Here is a 14,808-nt window from a genome sequence, read left to right as displayed (position 1 = left end):
AACAACAACAACAACAACAACAACAACGTATCCACCTTTGTGGGTTTCTCCCCGTTCATGCCTCAGAGGGTTGCTTTACAGAGAAAGCCTACGGAGCCCGTGCGGGTGTGAGTGACTTGTATTTCTGCATGTACATTCCACACACAGAGACATCTCATTCTTTTACAAGTAAAGCCCCGTATCCTTACACCATTCTTTTCCCAAACAGCTTACCTGATAATACATTTTCTTCTCCCACATTCTTCTGACCTGATTCAAATGTAACATTTATGAGGCTACTGCTTTATAACAGGTCCAGTCTTTGTTGATTTCTCTGGTTATGTCTCAGGCATTTTTCACAGCAACTTTGGAGGTGGACAGTTCCCCTGCTTTACAGATGAGAGGAGTCAGGCTCCTCCTTGAGCCCACACATATCCGTGTACAATTGTCACGTCCAGTATTTGCATCCAGGTATTTCTGGTGGCTCCTCCTGCCTTTTCCTGATGCTTCCACACTGTCAACCAAGCCCTGAAGCAGAGAAGTCCTCTCCAGAGCATATTTTCCAAAGAGTTGCACTGCTAACTCAAAGGCAGAGGGTTCTAATCCATCAACTTCTCTGTAGAAGAGAGATGGGCAGTCGCCTCCCATACACTTCATAGCCTCTGGAGACCCCTGAAGCGTCCACTATGAGTTGGTTCTGCCTCCACAGCAGTGAGCTGAGTGCTTTTTAGCATGGGTTTTTTGGTGTCTTACAGACATGATTGTTGCTTCACTTGATGAAGAGCCCATAACGGAGTGTATGAAAACAGACCATTAGGAAGGATACTAATAATTTGGGACATTTCTGAGTTTCTCACTCTCTCACCAGTCACCCTGAAGGCCTGCTGCCCTGGGCCCCACTCTCAGGCTGGTAGAGTAAGGATGGTCTCCCTATAAGGTGAGAATTGGCTCCCTCTGGGTATAAAGTGGAATAGGTCACTCATTGTGTTAAAAGTTAAGCTTAGCTGCCCACTGAAAGTTTGCTGGTTCAGGGCTTCCCACCTCCTTCTCCTGAGATGCCTTGGAAGAAATTCCTGGTGACCTGCTTCTGGAGACCACAGCATTGGAAACTTGATATAGTTGTTCCCTTCTGTATCACATAGGGTTGTTAAGGAGTCAGAATGTAATCCACTTGGAGTAATTGTTTGTTGTCTGGTTGAACTCCTTGGGTGGCTTCTCATCCAGCTACTGAAATGTTGTCAGGAAAATAAGACTCTGCATCCCAGACTTCTCTTCCCTTTGTTATGCACAAACTCAAAGGATAATCCAAAGTGTAAACTGCAGAAACTCAAGAAAGACTGGTTGTAATAAGAGGTGACTACACTCGGAAAATCTGCTGTCAAGGACTTCTCCAGAGTGCTGAAGAGCAATGATGTCAGTCTAGAGACTAAGTTGTGCCTGATCCAAGCCATAGTCTTCTCATTTGTTTGCTGTGCATCCAAGAGCTGAACAATAAATAATGATGGCAGAGGAAGAACCTTTGGCTTTGAGTTGTGGTACTGGAGAAGAGTATTGATAATATCACCGACTGCCAAGAAAACAAACTGATCTGTCCCTAGAGAGGGTGAAGCCAGTTTGCTCCATGGAGGCAAAGGTTTTGAAACTCTGTCTCACATACTTTGGGCATATTGTCAGGAGGTACTAATCCTTGAATAATGACAGTATGCTTAGAAGGGTGGAAGGTCAGCAAAAGAGGAAGACTCAGGGGTTGACATAGTGACTGTGGTAATGAAGTCAGAAGTGCTAGAGATGATGGTGTTGGCTCAGGATAAGGAAGTGTTCAGAGCTGTTGTTCACAGGGTTGCTATGAGTAGCAGTCAATAATACAGTACATAACAACAACATTAGGTAGATGTTGGTTGAAATATTTTCAGAGTCACTCCCATAATGGCATCATGGAGCCAGTGTGAGATGAGGTGAAAACATAGCCTGGTAATAGGAGCTGACCTGAATGGTAGCATTCTTACTGAGTCTCTCACCTGCTGACTTCCTCCATCTTCTGGGTACAATGGGGAGCGATCTCCACTGAGAGCTTGTTGGTGTTATTATTATTAGGTGCTATAGAGTTGTAAGATAGCTCAAATCAACCAGCTGCTCCATGGGAGAAGGATGGACAATCTCCTCCCATGCAATTTACTGCCTCTGCAAACCCACTGGAGAGTCGGCTATGAGTCAGTTGCTACTTGACAGCACACAACAGCAACAGAGTTGACTGTGATTAATTGCAACTCTATGAACAATAGACTGAAGCCTTACCCAATCTTGCACAATAATCACAGTCTCCCCCACGCTCAAGCCTATTGTTACACTCACCATGTGAATCCACCTTGCTGGGGATCTTCCTCTCTTTCATGAACTCTCTACTTTGGCCAGCATTATTTCTTTTTTTCAAGAATTTTCCCCTTCTGATGACATGTCCAAAGTATGTGAGATGATGTTTCATCAGCCTTGCCTCTAAGGAGCACCCTAATTACACTTCCTCCAAGACTAATTTGCTTGTTCTTTTGGCAAGCCAAGAGCCTGGGGAGGTCATAATATAGACAGCGGGAAAATCGGACTGTGAGCTTTGCTCAAGATCTCAGGTCTCCCTGACCCAACCCAGCTGCTGCTATTTTTTCTTTTTCTTTCTTTGGTGACCCTGGAAATTACTTGATATCATTAGCTGGAACTATAGGTGGGTGGGTGATTATTTGCAAGCTATCTGCTTAGTACATAATGAAGGGCTGAGGCAAGGGGCCTATTCCAAGGCCCATCTTGTAAGCCGAGTAGAGACTGCAGGTTGTCTATTTCTTGCACCTATAGTGAACATCTATTCTATTGATGCACTGGCTTAGCTTAGCTGTTAAAATGTAGTAGTGAAACCCAGGAAACTGCCTCTATGGGCATTATCAAAGACAGCATTTTTGCAGCTTGCTGCTCTTCTGTGAAGTCCTTTTGGGTACTAGAGCTCTATGTCAGCAGGTAAAATGATAATGCATTAGAGTATCTTTCTTCAATTATCAGGTAGAGCAAACAATTTGTCTGAAGAACATGCCAGAAAGAACATTGTCAGTCTACAAACCTATAGGACAACATGCTTGAATTGCAAAGATCTAACATATGTACTCCTGTGGGCTGTTACAGTTAGAATATTAGTCTGTGTGTCCTGCTAAATCATGTACAGAGCTATTTTATGTGACTACTATTCCACAGACTGGTTTATGTGAGGGACTGGTTTGAGGGAAGGAAAAAAAATATTGATACTAGGCAGTCTTATGAGAATATGAATCAAATCCAAAGTCTCAGATTCAAAAGAATGAAATAATTTATAGAATGAATTAACTTTACCACTTGTTCCTGATTCAACCTTCATAAATAGTTCAGTTCTTCTGTTTTTCTGTTTCTTAAATGTACCAAGAATAAAACAGATGAAATAGGGTTTTACTGTTCTCTGTTACTTTTGAATTGGAGTGAATGTTTAAAAATGTAAAGATTTTCAATATTATTGTATTGATCAATTGGGTTAGAGGTATGGAGACATTTGACAGTCACTAGCCCTAAAAGAGGAAGAGTCCCCAGCACAGGAGCAATTTCTGTGAGTTCAGACATGACCCCAGCTCGCACACCTCCTTCTATGAATTCTAAAGCCTACTGTCCCTTCCCAGACTCTCACTGCCCTACTGCTATACTAAGTCTGCTAATCTCTTGCAGTGGTGGCTGCTGCTACTGTCTTCTATACATCACAGTCTGTCTCACACAGATCTCTCTGGCACAAACAGATGAGCAGTGCACTCTCTGATGCTTTTTTTTTTTTTTACTTAATGTCAGCAATGTAAATTTTATAAGGCTTCTAAAATCTGGAAGACTCTTCTGTATACAGTTCAACTAGTCACATAGATAATCTGATGCTAGTCATTCATTGTTTGTAGTATGAATGTCTGTAAACTACCTGTTGGTGGCAGCCCATGTTTTTATTTCCTGTGAAACTTACAGCTAGTTGTAGAAAATGTGTTAATTTCTCATTACTGAGGCAAGAAAAAACTAAGTTATTTGAAAACATTTTCACATGATATATTCCACTATTCTAAGTAGAGAAATGAGCACAAACAGCCTTAGTATAATAAAAAATAAATTTGTTATCATGGTAAAAGAATATAAAAGTATGTCACTCAGTCTTTGATTGAATGTGAACATTGCTGTGATCATTACATGTTTATTATGTTGTTGTTATGTGTGACTGAGTCACCCATGATTTATAGCAAATATATATATGTATATGTGTATATGTATGTACACACACACACACACACACACACACACATATAATAGCTCTTAACCTGCCCTATCCTAAGCCTGTCTTAGTGACTGACACACTTAACCCCATTCTCCCAATTACTGTGTCAATCTATCTCATTGGGGTCTTTTTCTCCTGTTCTGTCCCTCTAATCTTCCAAGCATGATGTGCTCCTCCAAGGAATGGTCCCTCCTGTTGATGTGTGTAAAGTATGTGAGATGGAGTTTCAAAATATTTGCCTCCAAGGAGAAACTTGGTTTCACCTTCTCTAAGATAGACCTATTGTTTCTCTTGGAGGTCCATGGTATATGTTCAATACTCTTCTCCAGCACAACTCAAGGACATTGATTCTTCTTCTGTCATCCTTAGACATAGTCCATCTCTCTGATGCATAGCAAATAATTGTGAAGACCGCAGCTTGGATCAGGTGCACCTTAGTCTCTAGAATGATGCTGTTGCTCCTTAGTACTTTAGGTCTCTGACAGCAGACTTTTGCAATGCAATTTGTCTTTTGATTTCCTGACTACTGGTGTTGATTTTATCCTCTTCAGAGTGTGCATTTCTGGCAGTATTTGGCTGTCTCTTTATATCGTAGACTAGTGCTTCTAGGCTTGATCCCAGTTTGTCTCTTATGAACTTTATGGTTTTGGGCTTTACTCCCAGGTCTCTGTTCCACGTTGAGTTGATTTTTGTGTGTGGGTGAGCTGTGGATCCTGCATGAATTGTACATTCGTAGTAAGTCATTGATGTGGACATTATTTTAAAAGATAAACTTTTGAGGCTAAGAGAGATTTTACAATATGTCTCAATGGCACAGCATCTAAGCAGCTAAAGAGTGCCTGAGGCAGTGGCTGGGTTGTGACTCTGGAGGGCTGTTTTTAAATCGGCTCCACCATTTACTGTGTTATTTTGCATTTAATTTTCCGGTGCCTCAGTTTCCTCATCTATAAAACACAAATGATAACAATTCCTATCTTGCTGACAGTTGAAATAAAACAATTCTTATGGGGGGGAAAAGGGTTGATTGTGGAGCCCAGCAAGCTGAAATTGTTAACAACCTCAATATCTTTTCCATCCGTCATGGTGCTGCCAATTGGCCCAGAAGTGAGAATCTTTGTCTTCTTGATGTTAAGAATCAATCCATATTGAAGACTACAGTCCTTGACCTTTCACAGCAAATGCTTTTATAATTTTTCTTTGTTTTTTGTTAGCCTCTTATCAGTTATGAACTTTTTCTAATTTTTATTTTGTATGGATTTGCTTACAAAGTTCATATACATTGCGTTCCACACTATCTTTCATTCACATTGTGCTTCATGCCATCTTTCCCATTCATTATGTTTTATAAAATTAATCCACATTAAGCTGTACCCACCAGTATGCTATGGGCCTTATCTGTAAATTTGTATTGAATCAATGAAAGCATAAATGAATGAACTGGAATATGTGTGAAGTTGTTGTGTTGTTGTTTGGTGCACACAGATTTTTCTACAGTTGCTGCTAAGTGTGTTGTTGCAGTCATTGTGTCCATCTAATCTACTTTTTTACTGACCCTCTACTGAATTCACCATATCGTGCTTCTCCAGTGACTAAGCCATCCTGAAAACATGCCATAAGTCATATGCCATGAAGCTTCTCCACCCTCATCTTCTAGCTGCATTCTCCCAAGACAGATTTGTTCTTTTGGCAGTTCACAGTATGTTCCGTGTTCTTCATCACCACTGCAACCAAATGCATCAGCTCTTCTTCACTCATTCATATTCATTGACCAATTTTCACATGCAAATTATCCAATTTAAAATACATCATTAGGTCAATGATACCTATTAACAAAAACATATGACTCTTAGCTGAAATTGTATCACATTCTCATTCATAAGCCAAAGACCAAAGACATACAGAGATCAATGGATTACTAAGAATTATTAAGATTGACTTAGAATTCACCTTCTAGGGCTGAGGAAGAACCCCTCTTACCTTGCTGTACTGAGCTTCCAATCCTTTAAGGGGGGGGGAATTGTATTTTGCTAATATATTAATAAGAATTATATTTGTTTTTATATTGTTGGAAATATAAAATAACAATGGACTATTTTACTTCTGTCACATCTATAAGTTCAGAAGTATGCAGTGTAGCTCTATAACATTATTAAATCCCAGATTTATACTCATTTTCTGCCCAAATGTATTGAATGTGATACTTTTGTTGTTAAGGTAACTGTCAAAATTCTAGCCATTACTTTCAAGTCCCTGAAAAGAAAGTAAAGAGAAGAAGAATGGACCTCCTTCTCTGCGGTAGTTTCTGAAAGTCCAAAAAAGCATTGTGCTTCAATCGTACTGGCCAGAACTTTGTCACATGGCTACACCTTGTCACATGGGAGACTGGGAAAATGTGCCCAGTTGGACATGTCCAAAAAAAGAAAGCAATGACATGTTTATTTTACGGAGCAAAAAGTAGAATGGATATTGTAGTTACCAACTACCAAAATCTATTACATAGAGCAACAACAAAAGATAGCATGAGCAAAGACATGGATGATGACAGCAAGACATAGAGAGATCAATGAATTTCCCTAATCTCTACTACTTAGCTCATCTCTGTGGTAGGCATTTCTAAGTAGGGAAATAGCAGAGGAATAGGAAGGAGAAGCAAAGGGCGTCATAAATCAGCAAGGTGTTGAGTGTGTATACAGATAATTAGGATTGTGTTTTATACTCTATCATCCTGTAGTCTTCTTGGAATACTTTACATATGAAAGGATATAATTTTTCTGAATATGGAAATGTTAAAGTCAAGGTATAAATGATTTTCCCAGCCTAACTGTCTTAATTAGCAACAAGGTCACCTTAGGGAAAAGCAAAATATTGCCCAGAAGGACAGGCTTATTATGAAAAGAATCAGGTCTGTGGAAGTAAAGGGGAGAAGCAGATGAGGAGCTAATTAGCTACAGTAAGCTGTGGAAACTCGTTGGTAAATTAGAGTCCGTGCGTACCAAGTCTCATTATTACACGTGACAGTTTTTTCTCTTTATTTTTTAAAGGTAGCCAACCAAGTTGTTCAAGCTCTTCTCACTCAAAAGGTAAGTCACTTTCTGGCTTTGTTCTTTTGCTTATTTGAATAGATTGAACTCATATCGTCAAACTGGGAAATTGTGATTAATAGATGCAATAGATTTTTATTTATTTGTGTGTTTGTTATTTATTTTTTTATTCACTTAAGTTAAAACAATGTATATTTTAGATGACATGTGAAGTAACATCAATGGCCAACAAAAGTGAAAAATTCAAATTCTTGGCAAAATGGTAGAAAATCTGCCAAAGATGAAAGTCTTTCTTATACCCCGCCCCCCCCCCACCCCCCGCCAATGGATACAGCAAGCCTGTCATTCTTACTTAGTAAATGAAAGTGTTAAAGTGATGCATTCCTTCTCATTCTAGAAAATAAATGTCTCTATAGGCGGCATTGAGAGAAGCTCAGGAATCAGCAAGGGGTCTTTGAAGTTAGGGAAGTTATTTAATTTCATTTCTTAGGACTGCTGTGAAGATCTCATGAAAGGAAGCATGTAGACTAATTCTGATAAAAGCCACATGTTAGTAACAGTAAAATAAATAGTAACTACTAAGTGTAGTGATAAACCTAATTTGGAGATAAAATTACTCCAGAACAAGTTGTTGATGTTGCCGTCAAGTCTGTGAACTGCACATGTGAACCCTGTCGTATCCTGCACCATCCTCATACTTCCTGAAACACTAGAGTCATTGCTGCAGTCACCGTGTCAGTTCACCTGGTTGAGGGTCTTGAGGATCTTCCTCTATTTTACCATCCCTCTGTCTTTCCAAGCATGATGTCCCTCTCAAAGGAATAGCCTCTTCCAGAAACATGACCAAAATATGTAAGACAAAACCTTTCATCTTTGCTTCCAAAGAGTACTCTGGCTATGTTTTCTCCATGACATATTTTGGCCATCATGGGATATCCAGTACTCTTCTCCAACACCACAGCTCAAAAGCATCAATTCTTCTTCTTTCATCCTTATTTGTTGTCTGTCCCTCAGATGCATAGCAAATGATCAGAAAGACCATGGCCTGAATCAAGCACACCTTTGTCTTCAAACTGACATCCCAAAACAAATAGTAACTACTAATGAGGAGTTTTGGTGGTATGATGCACTATTCAACTAAAAGGTCAACAGTTTGAATCTACCAGCTGCTTTGTGGAGTAAGGATAAAAGTTTGCTACCATAAATATTTACATCCTCCGAAACCAAATCAAGAATTGCTATGAGTTGAATTCTATTTAATGGCTGTGAAGTAGGTTTTTGGTGGTAGTTTTTACATGTGGCATTTCTGTCCCTACTCCTTTGCTACGCCTCTGTTCTGCCTTCAGATGATAGGCATTTATGTTGGTTTTTTATGTACTGTGGAGCTGGTACCAACTCACAGCTGACCCTCCAGTGAGTTCTCAGAGGCAATAAATCACACTGGAGTTGATTGCTCATATTTCTCCAGCAGAACAGATGGAGGATTTGAACCACATGCCCTTGTTTTGACACTAGGCCACCAGACCTCCCAAGCATAGTCATAGTTAACCTCATTTGGCTGGTTTGGCGACTTTCCCTGAACCTCTCCCAGCTCCAACCATGGTGTTTCTCAGACATAAAATCCTTGTTCCTTCAGGTTTCATTTTTCTGACTTCCCTTTCTGTGAGATGGAGTCTTCTTCTCCAAAAGGAAGCCTTAAATCGCAGACTGTTTTCGGGAGGAGAAGCTAGTGAAAGCAACATAATGGGTGTTCTTTTGATTGACTACTTCTCACAGATGTACTTAAATAGGACTTTTTATTTTTACTATAGAGGCATTGTGATAATATTTTCACTAGAATTTCTCTTCGGGTACTTCTGTCAATATGCCATGCTTCTACAAATGATTTTAACTACAGGTTTTACATTAATGTCACATAAAAAGAGATTTAAGTATTCTTACACAGAGTTACAGTTGTGTTCTCTTGTGAGTAATAGGGAACCCAAACAGCAGTGGCTTATATACATTGAAATGTTATTTCCTTCTCACCTGTGAATCTACAGGTAAGCAGTACAGGGCAGACAGCGTGGTTCTGTTCCATAAAATCCATGGGACCCAGGCTTATAATTCCATAAGATGTGGAAACAACTTCCAAAGTCACTTTGGGACCCAAAATGGCTGTGCTTGCTCCAGCCATCACAGACACATTCCAGCATCAGGAAGTAAAACCGTTGAAGAAAGACTATAAAGGGCCAGCTGTCTTTAAATGGAGATTTCCAGAAGCTTCTATGCCTCCTTCTTGCTTGGCCAGACCTTGATCAAATTTCTTCACTTAGGGAAACTAACAATAAGTCCTCATGCAATGTGACTGCCGTGGTACTAGAGAACAAGCAGATGTTGGCAGAGAACTTGACGTTTGTGCCACCAAGTATTTGAATGACTTTTCAAAGACTTTAATTTCTCAATTGCTTTTTTTCTCTTGGAAACCTCTGAAGGGATTGCAGTTGCAGTTCTGTGTGTAACTGTGTGTAAGATGCCCACGCCTGCCTTTTTTAATGGTGCCTCAGAGAAGAGATGAGGATGCTGTCTGGTGCAGTAAAAAGGGAAACGGGACCCTTCAGGTCAGCCACAAAAAATGGCTACACAAATCCAAGTAATAACCAGCACACACATAAATCTGTCTTGGTGCAGTTAGCAGAAAGACACGGAAAGACATACTGCAGCGAGATAGGGTACCTCAGGGACGCTGGAAAGCGGGAGAACATGCCGGGCCTTCCAGATTCCACAAGAATCATGTTTTGAAGAGCCAGGAGCCTCACAGTTTTTCTAGAACTATAAAATTGCTGCAAGAAGTCTGAAATTTCTTTTTCATTAAGAACACAAAAATAAGGAAAAAAATTACTCCACAATGCAGAAGAGAATGAGTTCTGGGAAGCGGACCAGGAGGCAGAGTAAATACAGAAATCTCAGATAATTTTGCCAGGTTGTCCTGCCCCACCAAAACCAGAACCCACCCTTGTGTTGAAATTTCAGACACTTTGATATGGTTTGGGCACTCTGGTGGTCTACTTGTGAGGAGCTGTTCTGCAATCGCAAAGGCAAGCAGTTTGAATCCACCACTGCTCTGTGGGAGAGAGATGGACAATCTCCTCTCGTGCATTTTATGCCTCTTAAAATCTGCTAGACTGTCAGCTATGGGTCGGTTCTCACTCAGTGGCATAAAACAGTACCGTTTAAAACATGGCATTTGTTTGAACATAAGACATATCTGTCATGGATCCACCTCTTCCCTAGGTAATCCCAGAAGTATTTTTCATGAAATAACATGGATCAGCCCAGTTAAGCATATTCAAGTAACAGAATGTACACTTCTTTTCACTGTTGTTGTTAGGTGCCATCAAATCGAGTATGACTAACTAGCAATCCTGTGAACAAAATATCTGAACCCTATTCTATCCTGCACCAGCCTCACACTTCCTGATACAAAGGAGCCCATTGTAGCAGTCCCCATGTCAGTCCACCTGGTCGAAGGTCTTCCTCTTCGTTGCCGAGCCTCCACCCTTCCTAACATCATTTAGGTCCCTCTCTAAGGAACAATCCCTCCAAGCAACATGCCCAAAGTACGTGAGGAAAAGCCTCATCATTCCTGCATCCAAAAGAACACTCTGGCTGCACCCTCTCCAAGACATATCTGTTTTTTCTTTTGGCTGTCCATGGGATGTTCAGTGCCCTTCTCCAACACTACAGCTTAAAGGCATTAATTCTTATTCTCTTATCCTTATTAGCTCTCCAGCTTGTAGATGTACATAGCAAGTGATTGAAAGACTATGGCCTGAGTCACATGCACCTTAGTCCTCAAACTGACATCATTACTCCTTAATAATCTGGAAAGGTCCCTAACTGCAGATTTCCCAGTGCAATGCCCCTCCTTATTTCCTGACTGCTGTTACAAAGGGTGTTAATTGCAGGTCCAAGTAAGATGAAGTTGTTGACAATTTCAATTTCTTCTCCATCCATCATTGTGTTGACTATCAGTCCAGTGGTAAGAATCTTTGTTTTCTTGACATTGAGATGCAATACATAGCAAAGTCTGCATTCCTTGATCTTCTGCAACAAATGCTTCAAGTCCTACTCACTTTCCAGCAGTAAGGTCTGTGATCTGCATAACACAGGTTATTGATGAATCTCCCTCTGATCCTCATGCCACATTCCTCTTCATAGAGACCAGTTTCTCGGATAATTTGCTCAGCATACAGATTAAATAGATATGGGGAAAGAATACAACCCTGACACATTCCATTCTCTTCTTAACTCCCTCTTTCCAGTACCAGTGGGAAAAATTATTCTTTCAACAAATCTATCCATTGTCATTAAATGTGCATATACTGCCTTGTTTGGGTCACACAAATTATCTCACAAATACTGTGGATTCGTTTAAGAGAATAGATTATCTTGCCTTCAATCAATAGGGCTAAAATGACACTATTAAACCCTGCTTCCTCTATCTGTGCCTTCAAATCATAGGTCCTTGTCTGCAGCTGCAAAGTGAAGGCAATGGTCCAGGCTAAGCTCAGATTCTTACCTGAAATATCATTTATGTTTATTAAGTCAGTTGTGCTCATTGAAAGTGTAGCTCTTCTTGGTTCGCCCATGGGTTTTGCTGCTAACACCAAACTTGGAAGAAAGGCATTTTTCCTGAGCTCTTTTTCAGCATGTCACCAGTCTCAGATTTATCTGCACATTTATTCGAGTAACTGACATTTGTTGGGTCTTTACTTCACAAATATGGAACATGGCTGATGTACAATAGCATATAGCTACATAGCTATTATAAGCAGAAAGCACTTTTATAATGTTTGCTTGTAGAATTCCAAACTAAAAAGCAAGTCATTTTCCCATAGTTCCAATTGCCAAGAAGTATGAATAGCCCATACTTTCATTTAGGGCTATTGCCCTGCAATCTCTATGCTTTTACCTAATTCATGATTGGTTCACATCCCTAACCCCTTTCACTTGTTTACTGGTCCTGTTCCCCACCCCTGCTCCTACTCTTCTTAGTTCACGAAAGCAGAAGATATCATGAAAATAAACAGATGGATTGAAATCCAACAGGTAGACATGATCTCAAAGTAAAGTGCGAGGACAAGGTACCTAACAGACTTCTTCAAACTACTGCCAGCGCTGCCGGCACCTCCTTTGCAGTAAGAAGAGTATCTAGGGGCTAATAGGTTTGGAACTGAAACAGACTGTTAATTTGAAAATAACTCATTGGCAAGGAGTTGGAACTGACAACTTCCTGCAGTGAGTGTTTTCAGAAGCTGTAAATTGAATGGGAGGAAATTGCTCATCATTCTCCCTTGGAGTGACCCAAGAGGCACCTCGTTTGGGTTAGCAGGCATCTTGCTACCAACTCCTCTACTAAAGCTCTAGAACTTGAAGTCAAGCTTTTTCAAAATCTATCGCACTTTGGAGTGTGCTGTTGCTGTTATTGTGTGCCTTTGAGTTGGTAAAGACTCATGAAAACCTTGTGAAGACTAGGTCTGAGCCTTGCCTTGTTCAGACCATCCTCACCATCTCTGAGATGCTTGAGCCTCCTGTTTGTTACACTCACTGTGTCAGCCCATCTTCTTGAGGGTCTTCCTCTCTTTCTCTTACCCTTGAATCTCATCAGTAAATTTTGTTATGCAGATGACACAACATTGCTCGCTGAAAATGAGGAGGACTGGAAGCCCTTGTTAATTAAAGAATACAGCCTTCAATAGAAATTGCATCTCAACATCAGGAAAATAAAAATTGTTACCACTGGACAAACAAATAACATTATGATGTTGTTGTTGTTGTTGTTGTTCTATTGTGCCATCAAGTCACTTGCAACTTATAGCCACTCCACATACAACAGCTCTGAACCCTGCGCTGTCCTGAGCCAATCTCATTGTTTCCAACAGATCCAATCCCGCTTCTCCGGTCACTGAGTCAATCCATCTTATCCTGAGTCTTCCTCTCCTGCACTGTCCCTCCATCCTCCCAAGCATGATGTTCTTCCCCGAGGACTGGTCCCTCCTGGCCATGTTCCCAAAGTATGTGAGATAGAACTACAAAATCTTTGCGTCCATGGAGCAGTTTGATTTCACCCTCTCCAGGGCTCACTTCTTTGTTTTCCTGGCAGTCCACAGTATGTTTAACACTCTTCTCCAGTGCCACAACTCAAAGGCATTGATTTCTTCTTCTTCTTCTATCATCCTTATTCATTGTCCAGCTGTCTGATGCATAGTGAATAATTGCAAAGACCATGGCCTGAATCAGGCACATCTTAGTCTCCAGACTGGCATCATTGCCCTTCAATACTCTAGAGAGTTCCCTCACATCAGACTTCCCAATGAAATTTATTTTTTTATTTCTGACTGCTGGTGTCAAGAGTGTTGATTGTAGAGCCAAACAAGCTGAAGTTGTTAACAATCTCAGTCTCTTTTCTATCATGAAGCTGTGACTTGACCCAGTGGTGAGAATCTTTGTCTTCTTGATGTTGAGCTTCAATCCATATCAAAGATTATAGTCCTTGACTTTCTGCAGAAGTGCTTCAAGTCCTCCTCACTTTCAGCTAGCAGGGTTGTGTCATCTGCAGAATGAAAGTTGTTAATGAGTGTTCCTCCAATACTGATGCCACATTCTTCCTCATAAAGTCTACCCTCCCAAATGATCTCTTCTGACTGTAGATTGAAAAGGTATGGAAATAGGGTGCATCCTTGACTCACACCTTTCCCATTCATGAACTATGCAGTGTTTTCTTGTTCTTTTCTGAAGACTGGCTCCTAGTACAAGTATAGGTTTTAAATGAGCAAAATTACATGCTTTAGGATTCCCATTCTTCTCATGTTTAGCCACAATTTGTGATCCATACAGTCAAATGCCTTTGCATAGTTAATGGAACAAGGTGTAATAGCTGGAGAAGAGATTGAAGCTGTCAGTAACTTAATCTTACTTGATCTGTTATCAACTCTCTTCGTACCAGAAGTCAGGAAATCAGGAGACCTATTGCACTGGAAAAATCTGAAGACAAGGATCTCTCCAAATTATTGAGGAATAATGATGTCAGTTTGAAGACGAGGGTGCATCTGATTCAGGTTATGGTCTTTCAAAATCACTTGCTATATATCTGAGAGCAGGACAGTGGTTAAGGATGACAGAAGAAGAATTGATGTCTTTGAGCTGTGAGAAGAAGCTTGAAGAAGAATACTGAACATCCCATGGGCAACTTCTTGGAGAAAGTACATCTAGAGTGCACCTTGGAGGCAAAAATGCTAAAGCTTCAACTCACATACTTTGGGCATGTTGCTAGGAGGGGCTATTCCATGGAAAGGAACAAGCTGCTTAGAAAGGCAGAAGACTGGCGAAGGAGAGGAAGACCCTAAACCAGGGGGATTGACACAGTGATTGCCACAGTTGGCTCTAGTATGAGGACAGCACAGGATAGGACAGGGTTGAGATCTGTTGTTCATA

At 40.6% G+C, this 14,808-nt stretch overlaps 1 protein-coding gene across 1 annotated transcript in view; it reads left to right on the top strand.

The window, feature by feature from the left end:
- NCKAP5 (NCK-associated protein 5) overlaps positions 1-14,808 on the top strand; it is a 914,632-nt gene that overhangs the window by 677,683 nt on the left and 222,141 nt on the right. The window contains 1 exon segment of the mRNA XM_006894461.1: positions 7,333-7,371. Within this exon segment, the coding sequence (XP_006894523.1) occupies positions 7,333-7,371 (39 nt within the window).

This window comes from Elephantulus edwardii, unplaced genomic scaffold (genome assembly GCF_000299155.1).
Source record: "Elephantulus edwardii isolate Elephantulus edwardi_28Jun2011 unplaced genomic scaffold, EleEdw1.0 scaffold00143, whole genome shotgun sequence".
NCBI lineage: Eukaryota > Metazoa > Chordata > Mammalia > Macroscelidea > Macroscelididae > Elephantulus > Elephantulus edwardii.
This window is presented reverse-complemented; position numbering and strand designations above follow the sequence as displayed.